General features: G+C 40.6%; 1 protein-coding gene across 3 annotated transcripts in view; it reads right to left on the bottom strand.

The window, feature by feature from the left end:
* Positions 1 to 1,186: 1,186 nt before the first annotated feature.
* The window catches only part of TOX (thymocyte selection associated high mobility group box), a 364,544-nt gene continuing 352,253 nt past the window's right edge, over positions 1,187 to 13,477 (bottom strand). For all 3 annotated transcript variants that reach the window (XM_049854467.1, XM_049854469.1, XM_049854468.1), the window contains exons 7-9: positions 10,607 to 10,993; positions 2,747 to 2,898; positions 1,187 to 2,165 (exon numbers count right to left, since the gene is read on the bottom strand). In XM_049854467.1, coding sequence (XP_049710424.1) covers positions 2,129 to 2,165; positions 2,747 to 2,898; positions 10,607 to 10,993 — 576 coding nt within the window. In that variant the 3' untranslated portion in view covers positions 1,187 to 2,128. The remainder of the gene's footprint in view (positions 2,166 to 2,746; positions 2,899 to 10,606; positions 10,994 to 13,477) is intronic.

Here is a 13,477-nt window from a genome sequence, read left to right as displayed (position 1 = left end):
TTTCAGACTCAATGCAAGTGAGGATTTTACTGTATCATAATATAATAAATAAAAGACATTGGGTAATTAGTAGTGCTGGTATATTTCTAAAATACTAAACAGACAAACAATAAACTGTGAACTTAATCACATGAGTTCTTAAACAGCTGCAAGACAGGAAAATTAGAGCTCTCAGCCACAGTCATTTTAATAATCACACTGGATCTGCATATTTTATTAGCTATTACATGCTCAAGTGATTCAAGGTGGTGCAGTGCCTAAAATCATTCCAAAGCAAGCATACCTTTTGTCTTTTTAATTCTGACTGGGTTATGCAATGTGTCTATTTGTATGTAGTTACATTGCTAAGTTTACTTCACACGTTCCATGAAAGAGATGTCAGCCATCCTGTCAGCCATCCTCGTGATTGCCAATCAGACTAGCTTTCTCTATATGATCCCCTGTAAGGGAAGAGTTTGCTGGCTCTTTGGATTTAAAAACCATGTAAACCTTCAGCCAGATTCTCCATGCTTTTGGTTCCCTCACAGATTTCTTGTACCCTCAGAATTCTCTTGGAAGACCCAGGAATTCTGAAAAGAGAAATAGCTTCTGGAAGCACAAAAGACAGCCAGGACCTCAATTCCTATCAACTGTTTTCAAATTTGGGAGGCTTTTCCTTTTCTTTTGGCTGTCTGGTCACTCCTCTTTCATTTTTGTTTGTGTTCTTGACAGTATGCTTCCCTCTCACTTCCTTCTGCCCCTGTTCAGTTCTTAAGTGTTCTCTAGGTTTGGTGAAAAGCATGCAACTGGAGGAATTTTGGTTGATTTGACCTTGATATTTTGGGGAGAAGTTTATAGAACTGACTTAAACCAGCTGAGAACCAAAAAGCAACCCTTCTGGGATAAAGGACCCATCATGCTTGTTTAACCTTGTAGCTTCTTGTTGTTGACTTGAGGGCAATTCTTAGTTACATTGTACAAAGAAAGAAGTCCTTTGCATCCACCAAAGAAGTGCAGAAATAAGGATTGGTTGCTTTAATTTGCTGCTAAGTGAAAAGCAGGTTTGGCTTTATTCATGTCACTGTAAAAACTAAAATAATAAAGTATTCACACCAAGCGTGAATTTTTTTTTCTGCCAGCAAAAGTTAAAACATCAAAGAAACCTCTTTCGAATACTAACAAATTTACTTACAAACACCTATATTTATTATTTCATAAATAGGCGCAACAGGTTCCATAAAAAAAAGATTAAATACAGACACAGTATGAAGAAACAATAATACAGAGCCATACGTAAAGATTATAATTTAGATGTTTCCAATCTGCTTCTGCATCTAATAAAACATCAGGTAAGCATTTGGCAGTTTTTTACATAAAAGGACTTAAATGACGCTTTCTAACCATTACACAAAAAGTGATACAAAAAAGCAATTTTTCTGCAGTACAAAATAAATGTTTGCGCTTCCCTTAACACTAGCTTCTTTGTGTCTGATCCACGGGACAAGGCCAATTTGTTGTTAAATTAAAATCATTTGGGAATACTTTTTTTTTTCTTCAAATATTTTGAAAATATAGAAACTATTAGTTGTTTTAAAAATGAAGTAAAAATATGAATGTTTGCCAATTTAACCCCTATTGTGAAATCAATAAACTGGAATGAGCCAGTTTCAAATTACAATTTAGCTACAAAAACATTCACATTTTATACTCTAGGAGAGTGTAACATAGATGCTATTTACAAACTTGCTATGACTGCTACATCAAGCCATTTAAAAAGTCTTTAGTAGTTTCATATAAACACCCATTATGAAAACCAATGGAAAATCCAGGACTTTTTATCCGAGACATCTACAGCTGCTAAGGCAGTTACTAGAGAGCAGCACTTCACAGCAAAAAACCAACATAAGATCGAAATGGTCCAAATTTCCTTCAGGGAAGAAGAAAAAACAATGTCCATAAAGGATTAAAAAAATAATAAAGAAGCATGACTATTTCTTCCAGAGTGGGTGACCCACAAGCTCAAATGGTCCTAAGTGCTTAGCAACTTGTATTTTCTAATAAAATGAAGAACCGCCTAGGCTGAACGAAGCAATCCATGGTGAAAAGACTTCCCTGAACTCCTCAGCAGAAAGAAGCGGTGTTGGGATTTTCAGGTAAGGTACAGTGCTTTGTCCCTCTGCATGGCCCTGTATTGAGAGAAAACAACACCTTGTTACAAGAAAGCCTGCACCGCAGGTGGCAGGGAGAATCATTTCCTCTGGCTGGAGGGATGGAATTGCTTTTTACTGGGAACGTGCATAATTAGTCCACCTACTGTAAAGCTAACAGCTATTTAAGGGAATTTACTTAGGGTAAATTTTTTTTTTTTTTTTTTTTTTACTTAGGGTGGTGCAAAGGGTTAACGTACTGGGCTGCTAACTGAAAGGTTGGTAGTTGGAGTCCACCTAGGGGCGCTTCGAACCAAAGGCCAGGTGCGCCACCTTATTCTGAAAAATCAGCCACTGAAAACCCTGTGGAGCACGGTTTACTCAGCCACACGTACGCTGTCCGGGTCGGAATCGACTGGACGGCAACTGGATATTCCTGGCAGGGATACAAGCCTACTTAAACATTTCTGGAGAGGGGTCTTTTGCTTCTGTGAACCTGGAACCATTCCAGACGACCTTTTAGAGAGCGGGAAGAAAAGAGGGATCTTTCTATGGAGCAGGGCCCGACGTGCATGCTATGAGAGTCTCCCACCACCAGGTGGCGCTCAATGGCTGCTTACCCACTACTGCAGTAGTCGTTACTCCAGTCCACAGGCTGGGCGGGAGGATTTCTGCACCCCGAACGCACATACTCCATTGCTTGGGTGACAACTTGCGCAGCTGTAGATGTAGGATTGATAATAGTCTGATAGTCGGGTTGAAGAGTAAATCCCTGGAAGGGAAACCAAGTTCACAAATAGGGATCAAGGCGCCTTTTTTGAGAAGAAAAACACCTAAATATTTATCCACTCTTTGCAAACCCACTGCTGCCTTCCTTCTTGTGTCTCTGTGAGGGCAAGCGTAAGAGCACAGAAGAATTAAAACAAAAGTAAAAAAAAAAAAAAAAGTGTCCACACCCCATTCTTCTACCTTTCCTTCATTTAAACAAGTCAGAAAACCTTTAATTACACTCTTGAGCAGATAGACTGAATTGAGAAACAATTTAATATAGAGAGATGCCAACTCTCAATCAAAACAAAGGGAAGAAAGGGCCTCAACCCCTGAAGTTGCTTTCTCAAACCTAAGGATCCATTAATAGTTAATCCCCAGAGTATGCAACAGAATCTTTTTTGAAGGATTCAGGCAGCAGGTGGTTGAGTGCTTTATGAGACTACACCTATTCACATATTGTTCTCAAAACCCTTTTTCTTCATTCAATCACAAAGGAACCATCTGCTTCTTCTTTTATTTGTACTTCTCTCGCAGATAAAAAATTGCAGCTAAAAAATTTCAACCAACGCTTTTTAACAGTTCTTGGGCTAATATAGGGAAAGAGATTCAAAACAACCTGCCATTGGAAAACACAGAGAAACGTGGAAGGCAGATCGAATATTTTTTAATTGAGAAGTCTATTAACTGGCAAACAACAATTGAAACTTCAGGAAGATTCTTTGAATATACTGGTTTGGGAAAGTGTTGACTTTTCATCCTCGCAAAGCTGTTAAAAATTCAAGGAGAGGATTTCTGAAGTATACAGATTATAGCTCTATCTACTAAACAAAAAGCATTCTATATGAAGAATTATTTTTAGCTTATCTGGTGAGCTCAAGAGCTATGCGAGCAAGCTTTCCTAGAAATGACCAAAAAAAGCGACTTGATTAATCTCGTGGCCGTCTCTTCCTGCAGTAGATTTCATCCATGGTTTCAACTACTGAGAAATAAAGAGATTTCAAAGCGAACCATTCTCTATTTACTCGCAGGAAGCTTTTGAAGGCATCGTATTGTCGAGTTTCTATCTTTTTAAACTCAGCATGATGATCAGAGGGTTGGCTTTTTGTTCATGTTTGGGTCTCCCTTTTTTGGGTAAAGACTCAGAGATACCAGTTACCAAAGGTCCTCAATTCTCAATATTGGCTTTAAGATATTACTTAAATTATTTCCCATCCAAAGGAGAAAGACTTTAAGCCAATGTTCACACTAGTTCTGACCGTAGCTGTGAGCAAAAGACAAAACTCCCTGAATGATTGAAAGTGAATCACTAAAAAGTGGAAAATTTAGCCCAACTGGTAATTTGACATCACACCAACCTAAAAGGAATAGAACATTCCCCAAAATTAACAAATGGTTTGTGGGAAATAAGTTGGTCTACGTAGATACTACCTGCAGTTCAAACTATAAACATCTTCCAAAACAGGACAGTGAAGAGTAAGAGGTGTTAACAGGCCACTCAGTTCCCCAGTCCTTTCCCATGTGGCTTACTCTCTCTCTCCAGTCCATCCCATACCTCACCAGGCTAGGAGACTCAACCGGTTTCAGTGAAATTTATTAAATTCATGCGGTCCTATGATACTGTCTTTATGAGGCTTAGTGGCCAGGTTTAGTTTCTTAGTGTCTGCTGTAATGCTAGGTCCCTGGCGGTGCAGTTTGTGCCCAACTCCTCATCTAAAGGTTAGCGGTCTGAACCCACCCAGTGGTGCCCCGGAAGAAAGGCCTGGTAATCTGCTTCTGTGAAGATTACAGCCAAGAAAACACTACGGAGCAGTTCCACTCTGTGACACGCGGGGTCTCCACAAGTCAGATCTGATTCGACAGCAATGGGTTTCCTTGGTTTTAGTGTGATGCCAGGCCACCAGGAGAAGAAAGCATCCAGAGTGCAGCTCTGCGTCTCCTTCATTGATCATGCCCCTGTCCCAAGGGCTGGACTGTAATGGCCTGGAGTGCAGCCTGTGTTTTCATTGCTTACTAGATGTTCTCAGGTCCTAGTCCATAGTAAGACATATTGCATTGGGCAGGACTTCTTTAAAGTGTTAAAAGCAAAGATGTCACTTTGAGGACCAAGGTGTGCCTGACCCAAGCCATGGCTTTTTCAATCACTTCATATGCATGTGAAAGCTGGACAATGAATAAGGAAGACGAAGAGGAATTGATGTCCTTGAAGTATGGTGTTGGGGAAGAATATTGAATATATCATGGACTCCCAGGAGAATGAACAAATCTGTCTTGGAGGAAGTACAGCCAGAATGTTCCTTAGAAAGGAGGAAGGAGATACTTCATCTTACGTACTTTGGACATGTTATCAGGAGGGACCAGTCCCTGGAGAAGGACATCAGGCTTGGTAAAGTAGAAGGTCATTGAAAAAGAGGAAGACCCTCAATGAGATGGATTAATACAGTGGCTGCAAAACTGGGCTCGAACACAGCAATGATTGTGAGGATGGTACAGGACCGGGCATTCTGTTGTATGTAGGGTCGCTATGAGTTGGAACTGACCTGATGGCACCTAACAACAAGAACAACAGTCCATAGTGTTGGCTCAATAAGCAAAGTTTTTCAATAAATACAGTTAATACAGACTATCTAATGCTGCTGTTGGAAAGGCAGAGGAAGTATAAATGAGTAAATGCCACGGCTTCCTATCTTTTTAATGTAAAGTTCTTCATATTGGATTTTTGTAAAACCAACAAAATGTGACCTAAAAGTAAATAAGTCTCAAATATACAGTGACTGAAAATATTTCGAGTTAGCTGAAGGTATGGAAACATAGGAAGAGGCCAAAAATAAACAAAAACAAAACAATCCTCTTCCACCCACCCCACACAACAACCAACCTACATTGCTTTTTATCCCATCCAACAAAAGTAGTTCCTCAAGGTTAGGTGAGAGAATAGCAGGACAACGTTATTTATTAATTTAAGATTAGATGGGTGACTTCAGTTTATAAAACTAAAACTCTGTGTTATATACCAAGTTCAGAGATTTAAAATTCAGCTAACTTCAAAGCCTACACATAAGACAATCTCTCATATTAAAATAATGCAGGACCAAGAAAAATAAAAGTGAAGTCTTCAGTAACGTTATTATTTCACTGGCACTCAGCTTAGAGGCTGGAACGTTCTTTCCGACCCCTATATAAAGCTAAGCACATTTTTATTATTGATGTAAACAGGAAACAACGATGATGTAAATTTTTGGAAAAATGTTTGCTGACCAGTCTAATTAAACGTGATAGAATATTTTGCATTTAAATGCTCAGGAGAAAAATCACCAACTGTTTTGCAGCATGCCTGGAATTTTAAATTTCATTTTCTGGTGCCAGATTGAAATAAAAATAGGGAACATGATAAAGATTAGTTTCACGTCAGAAGGGACATTTGCTCTTCAATTAGATTCCTGTAGCCCCGGCAATTTTGTCGCGCCACCCCCAGCAAGTCCTAAAAAGTCTGTTGCACAACCCAGTAGTGGTCCTCACATCCACACTTTCCTGAGAACTAACTTCATTTCCTGCCTGTCTGGAGAGGTATTTTCAACAGGCATCAAGGTTTTTGTCTTCACAACTGATTTATTCATCAACCCTCCATGTGATTTTTTTTTTTTTAAAACCTTTAAATTACATCCAAATCCTAAGGCAGCTGTTTATTACACAAGGAAATTGAAACTCTGTCTGTGTGATATCATACAAAGATTTTTTCTTAAGGTTATAAAGGACACTGACAGATATTAATGATTTTTTTTTTCTCTCTTGACCTCATTCGACAATTTACTGAGCAGAAAAAAGGGAAGAAAGAAAACTGGACCAAAAAAAAAAAAAAAAAGCAGGTCCATGGGTTTAGTGTGTAAAATATGCTCTAGGAAAAAAAAAAAAAGGTGAAACTATTATTCCTGATAGGCTATACAATTATTTTCGTAGGATACATTCATTTTCAAAAGGAAAATAAAACAGCTAAAGTAATGCTGAAATATGAGATATTATTTTAAAAATACGGTAGCCATTAACTTCTTTCTCTCTCTCTTTTTCCTTTTTTTGTGTGAATATATGAATGTGGCCACCATTCTCAGGAAGCAAATATCTTCAGAATAAAGGCAAATTTTGGGTGATGGATCAGGTCAAATTCTTTCCACCACCTGGTTCTGTCACAACAGGTTACATTTTGATGACATGAACACTGGGCCTGAGCTGTTGTGACTGAAATCAATGAAGTGACATCCAAGTGACACTGGCTCTCTGACCCTGATTTTATGGCTCCCCACTTGTTGGGGCTAGTATCAGTCCTCCTAACCTGTAGGATCCTTCTCCAGTTACCTGCCCATGAACTGACCTCAACCCTTATCACCGTAGCCCTCATTGGCCTCCTTTCTGTCTCCTGGTCAAGGCAAGCTCCTCCCAGCATGGTCCACCAGCCCAAAGGGTGCTCTGTGGCAATGTCCTCGCTCATCCTTCCCGTCTTCCCGGTTTTAAGGGCTGCATCCTCTTCTTATCCTTCAGGTCTCTGTCCCAATGCTAGCCCTTGAGAAGGGTCTTCCTCTTCCACTCTGGCTAAAGGCACTGCCCTTCCTCCAGGCAGGCCACAGTCTACTTCCCATTGTGTTTTCTTCAAAGAATCTCAACTCCAGGTAGGCCCTGACTTACGACGTGTTTCATTAAGGGGAACCACACTTACGACCTTCCGTTTTTTTTTTTTTTGGTACATCTAATCGTTAGTAATATATACTACGTACAGTGTTGCAGCACATAATTTGCTGATGTTATCATTCTCAAGCCAAAAACCCCCAAAGGCAAACAAAGATCAGATTTATAAAAATATTGATAATAAAAGGCAATAATAATGAAAACTGAAAAAAAAAACAACAAAAAAAAAACAGAAGTATTCGACCTAACGTCAGAAGTGACGTAATGATGGGGTCATGGGAACAGAACTCTGTCGTGCATCAGGGACTACTTGTATTTCTCTGTTTAAGTAAACACACTCCCTGGCCCCCTCCATGTGAGCTTCATGGACCAGGGCCTCCTCGCTGGTCTCCTTCACCAATCGATCCAAAGGCCTAGACTGTGGCCAGCACATGCTGCAGGCTCAATTAACGTTTTTCGAATGAATGAAAATTTTAAAAACTTCCAAGGAATGGAGACTGTACAACATAACCCTGTAATCGCTTCTAATATTAAACACTTTTACCACTCCTTTGTTCCTTAATTCACTCGTGTGTTTATTCATTCAATAATGATTTCACTGATCACCTACCATGATCAAGGCAATGCTCAAAGTGATTTCGGCTAATAGAGTCTTTGCGGCTATTTATTCTCCATTTGCGTTCATGCCATCCTGTCTTCAGCTACCGTATAAGCTTAAGTCAGGTCCTATCAGCTCTTCTGAAGGAAGACTTTCTGTGACAGGCCAACAGAACTGACTTAAAGATGGGTGGATAACTTGTCCTAATCTGTTCTACTTTTTTCCTATTCAGTGAAGATTCTATACGGAAAAATAAATTTGAATTTTTACATGTGGACTTACGTAATTCTGAAACATATGAAAATTATTCAGGATCACGGCCAGCTCATCCAAGGTCTTAGTATAAATAAAAAAAAAAAAAGGCACCATCTCTGAGTGAGTAAATTAAAAAAAAGGTCTTCCTTCTGGACAGACAGAGGCAGCTCAGGAGGGGGCTGCATCTTGGGTATTCCTTCCTCTCGGAAGAAGTAGCCCCAAACTAGGATGCTAGGATGCTGTGACGAAGTATGAGTGCTTCGGCTAAGTAGCACCCTTAAGCAGGAATCAACCCACACAACTGTAGGTATGTCCATCAAACTATTAATTTTGTACCCAGACACTATTAGTTTACACGCGAGCCCCAGGACTATTCCTCTGTTGTGAGTGAGGACTGGTGGGCTGGATGGAAATTTCACCCTGTGAACAGGCAGGAGGGTAGGAGGCCTTCCCCCACAGCCTACTTCTCCAGCAAGTCAACATGGTTTTGTTGGAAGTAGGCCACCAAGTTGTCAGAGCTTCATCAATATCCTTTGCTCAGGAACCTAGGAAGACTCCAGGAAAGAGATGTCTTCTTTCACTCTTCATAACTTTTTTGGTACCCCAGGTGGGACCATAACTATTTTGACTTTAGAACCAACTAGGATTTAAAGATCCTCTAAATTCTTAGGAGACCTGGGTCTTCTAATAAGAAACAGTTAATACCCTACAAGGATGATTACGAGCAAGATGCAGCAGGCCTCGTTTTTAAGAATCCAGGCTCTCATTTTTGCACAGCTTTTGGTTTGATTTCCAGCTCTGAGCTTATGAGTACACTACAGAACTCTGCCCAGCCTTGGTTTCCTCATCTGCAAGATGCAGATAATGCTAGCATCTGTACCACAAGTTTCCCGAGAACTAAAGGGGCGGGAACAGATCAGAAGCCTGGATTTGTTCTTGTCAGAGCTCAGAAATCCTGCCTGGGATCGTATTTATGAAAAGGAATTTGGGACTGCGCATATTGGATTTCTCTTTCTCCCCCTGCCCCTCCATTACCCCAATCCAACTATGGATTGAAATTCCACAGAAGGCTAGATAGCAACTCTATAGGAAGGTCATGTTTGCATATTTAATTATACAGCTCTGGGAACAACAGAGTACTTGGATGGTAAAAGTGATAGCTGAATTTGATATGATTTGTAGTTTTTACATTTATCTGTTTTTTTTAAAGGCAGTGTTTAGGATTTTTGAATACTTTATACTCACTGTAATATAGTTTATATCACTTGTTCCTAATTTTCACATCTTAAAATAACATCAGAATTCAAAAGGCAAAAAACTTGATTCCAACGCGATTTAAGCTAAGATTGCACACAAATGGTTCCAATAATCTGGGATGTGTTTAGGGAGGTGCCTAGCCCTGCTGAGTTTTCTAGTCTATGTTGGAAGCCAATATTCATTTTAAAGGAAAACTCCAGTTGAAATGTTCCATTCTTGGGGCCCTTTGGTTCCACCAAATTAGACATTTCTGCCCAGGAACAGTGAGCCTGACGTCATTATGCAGCATTTATTGGATTCGACAGGCATGTCAGTCAAGATCTTTCTCATTTTCCAAACAATTTTTTTAAAAAACTTAAAATTCTCTATCCCAAAGAGATCTTTGGCAGTACTTGGCATCTTAAAATAACCAACATGCTTCACTGAAGGAACAGAAAGAAAAAAGGGTGACTAGAAAGGTAAAGTGAAATGGATGTCATGAGAAAGAAATCAGTGATATGGAAGGCCATTGATAGTTGTGGCCTTCCATATCACTGATGTATAATGCCACATAAACCCATCACCATTTATAAAATGCAAATTACACTTTTTCAACACGAAGAACTGCATTTGTCAAGTATCTTCAGTCCTCTCTCTGTCCACCGAATGACAAGAACAGAAAAACCTATCTATCTCTCAAGGTGGTGCCAACACTTTGAATAGAAAGGTTGGCAGTTTGAACCCACCCAGCAGTGCCACAGAAGAAAAGGCATGGCAATCTGCTTCTGTAAAGACTATAGCCAGAAAATCCTGTGGGGCAGTGCCACTCTGTACAACACGGGCTTGCCATGAGTCGGAATCAACGAGACAACTTTTCTGCGGACAAGCAGAGCACCGTGGAGTGTGGGGAGGGGGTGCTACCTCTGGTCCCGCGCACAGCACTTACTTGCTGCATGGTGGGAGAATGTAAGGCCGACTGGGCCTGCATGGGCAGCTGGCCCCCGAGAGGCTGCTGCATGCTGAGCGGCTGCTGTGGCGGCATACTGAGATGCTGGTGGAGAGGCGGGCTGATCTGGAGGGGCGGAGGTGGGGACACGGCCATGTTCGCTATGGACACAGTCACTGGCATTTGGTTATTCGGCTTGGGTGCTATGTTCCTAGGGAGACTCGGATGCATGGCAGTTAGGTGCGGATTCATTCCTGGTTGTTGGTGGTAGTGGGAACTTAGGTACAGCGCTGAGTGGGCCTGGCTGGGCCCGTGGAACACGGACGGCTTTGAGTTGATCAGCTGGGGAGGTTGAGATGCCTTCACGTCGACAGGTTCACTGTAGCTCTGTTGAGAAAACAAAAACGAGCAGGAGTAAGAGGCTGACGTGATGCCTGTATGTTGACTCTCAGAGCAAGAACTTTTGTGAGTTTACCCACGGACTTTCACATGAATCAGCACCCAGGACCCAAGACTATTTTTAACTCTCTTATCTAAGGATTCTTCAACTGTTATTTATGACATGACCTACACAAGCCTGATCTTATTCTATTTCTTTTATGAAGTCTAAAACAATCTACTATGACCACCACCGCCCCCTCATTCTAAATTCTAACCTGGTGACTTTATCATCTAAACAAATTTATCTTTCTTTCGGGTGGGGAGTGGGAAGGAATGGATGCCTAATAGGAAATACGAATGTGGCACACTTTGAAGGTAATTCATTTTTACAGTTCCTCTATTGTGTATGTTTATGTATTTATTTTTCCTTATCCTCGTCATATTCTCAAAGAGCCTTGACCTAGATACTAGTACAAAGAAAGCTGCTTGATGGACATGAGCGCGGAAGAAAAGACTCCTAAAATACCTTTCCGGGGTTAGATAAACCTATATTAATATATCTTCAAAATGATCATAGAACTCATCCTGATTTTTTAAAGAGAAGTTGGTGATGAATTGTCCCCCATAATGAACTGGATAAAAATAATCTCTCGTAGAAGTTTTAGACTCCATCATAAGTTAATATAATTTTGCCCAATTTTTTCCACATTTTCACTTGGCTAATTCCTAACAATCTTTTAATTGACTTAAAAACTAGACATGTCAGTGGAAGCTGAAAATGATGAAGAATTAACCCTGAGGCATTGCCTCTTGGGCATGAACCTACCTCTTACTTTGGCTTTGAGGAAGAGACTACCAAGGAACTGGAGGAAGGGGAAACCAGCTGAAAAAATGCCGCTGAAATGTCCTTCTGGGAGACAAAAGTCACTTTACCAAAGTCACTTTATGTGCTTGAAAATGCCTGGAAGCCCCATTCGGGGATCTCAATGTCCTGTGTATCCCATTTACAGGTTATTCTGTCACCTGTAGGTAATGCTGAGCCTGTGAGGGCCTATTTGTGCCCCTCCTGGTCTGTATGCATCCCCAGTGGTCAACCCATAGTTCCATGGGAGAAACTGGTTCATCACACAAAAGGATACAAAACTCAATGCTGGCAACTTCATATTCACAAGTCAGCAATAAAACTCATTTTTTCCCCCAATAATCCAGAAAAATTAAGTGAAAACCGCAATAAGAACTATGCTGCATATGTATGTCAACTCACGGGGGCGGGGGTGGGGTGGATCGACTGTCTGTAGAAAGGATACATCTGACACTTGTAAGAATATGCCAAACCACTGAAATCTGGGGTCACACAAGACTCTAATACTTGGCATACTGCAGAGTGTATACCAAACTGTACCCAAAGAATTCAAGCCCCTCCAAGCGGCCCCCGCGTGATAACATCTGTGTCAGTGCTGGACGTAAACTTCTAAAATAGGAATAGATGCTTCGACTACCCAGCTGCTGTATTAACATTAAAAATGTCAAAAATGGTTCACAAAAAAAATTTAAGGGGAGGTTTTTAGACCAGGCAGCTTTATTATACATAGTTCCTAAAAGGCACTTTCAACCAAAAGACTATTTTTAAGTAGATTTTTAAACAAACTCTTACTGTTGATGTGAGTAGTGACCAATTCAAACCAAAATCAAAAACCAAACCCTTTGCCACTGAGTTGATTCCAACTCAGAGTGACCCTACAGGACAGAGTAGAACCACCCCACAGGGTTTCTAAGGAGCGCCTGGTGGATTCAAGCTGCAGCCAAGCTCTTAATCACTACGCCACCAGAGCTCCAAGTGACCAATTCAAGTAGTAACCAACTCAAGGAGAAGGTCAGGTGGGCTTATACAGACAGGCTGTATGAACAGTGACTGGTTCTAGTCAGAAAACATGCATTTTTGAGTGTTACACCTCAAAATCATCCCATATATGCCAAGATTGAGAGTTTCTTATGTGTCTTTGTATTTAAGTCATCTGGGGATGCATGTTCTTTGTGTTTGCGTTCCCTATTCCTTAGCCTACTGCAGAGGCTGATTTCATCTTTAGTCACAGACTGCATCAGCTTCATACGGCAAAGAAACGATTACACACCATACAAAAACAAGCCACCGTTGAGTTGGCTGATTCTGACTCATGGAGACCCCATGTGTGTTAGAGTAGAACTCTGCTCCACAGGGTTTTCAGTGGCTGATTTTGGGGAAGTAGGTTGCCGGGGCTCTCTTCTGAGGTATCTCTGGGTGAGTCGGAACCTCTAACCTTTTGGTTGGTGATCAAGTACATTAACTGTTTGCACTACCTAGGGGCCCCATAAAACAAACAAATGTTTATAAAAATTAATACATGTTAGCGCACCATCATTTTTTGCTTTATAGTTGTTTTTAATTTAAAGTAGAAAAATCACTCACATTTCCCATATGATCAAACCTATGAAATATATATACCTGTGAAA

The sequence above is a fragment of the Elephas maximus genome, chromosome 15 (genome assembly GCF_024166365.1).
Source record: "Elephas maximus indicus isolate mEleMax1 chromosome 15, mEleMax1 primary haplotype, whole genome shotgun sequence".
In the NCBI taxonomy this organism is placed as follows: Eukaryota; Metazoa; Chordata; class Mammalia; order Proboscidea; family Elephantidae; genus Elephas; species Elephas maximus.
This window is presented reverse-complemented; position numbering and strand designations above follow the sequence as displayed.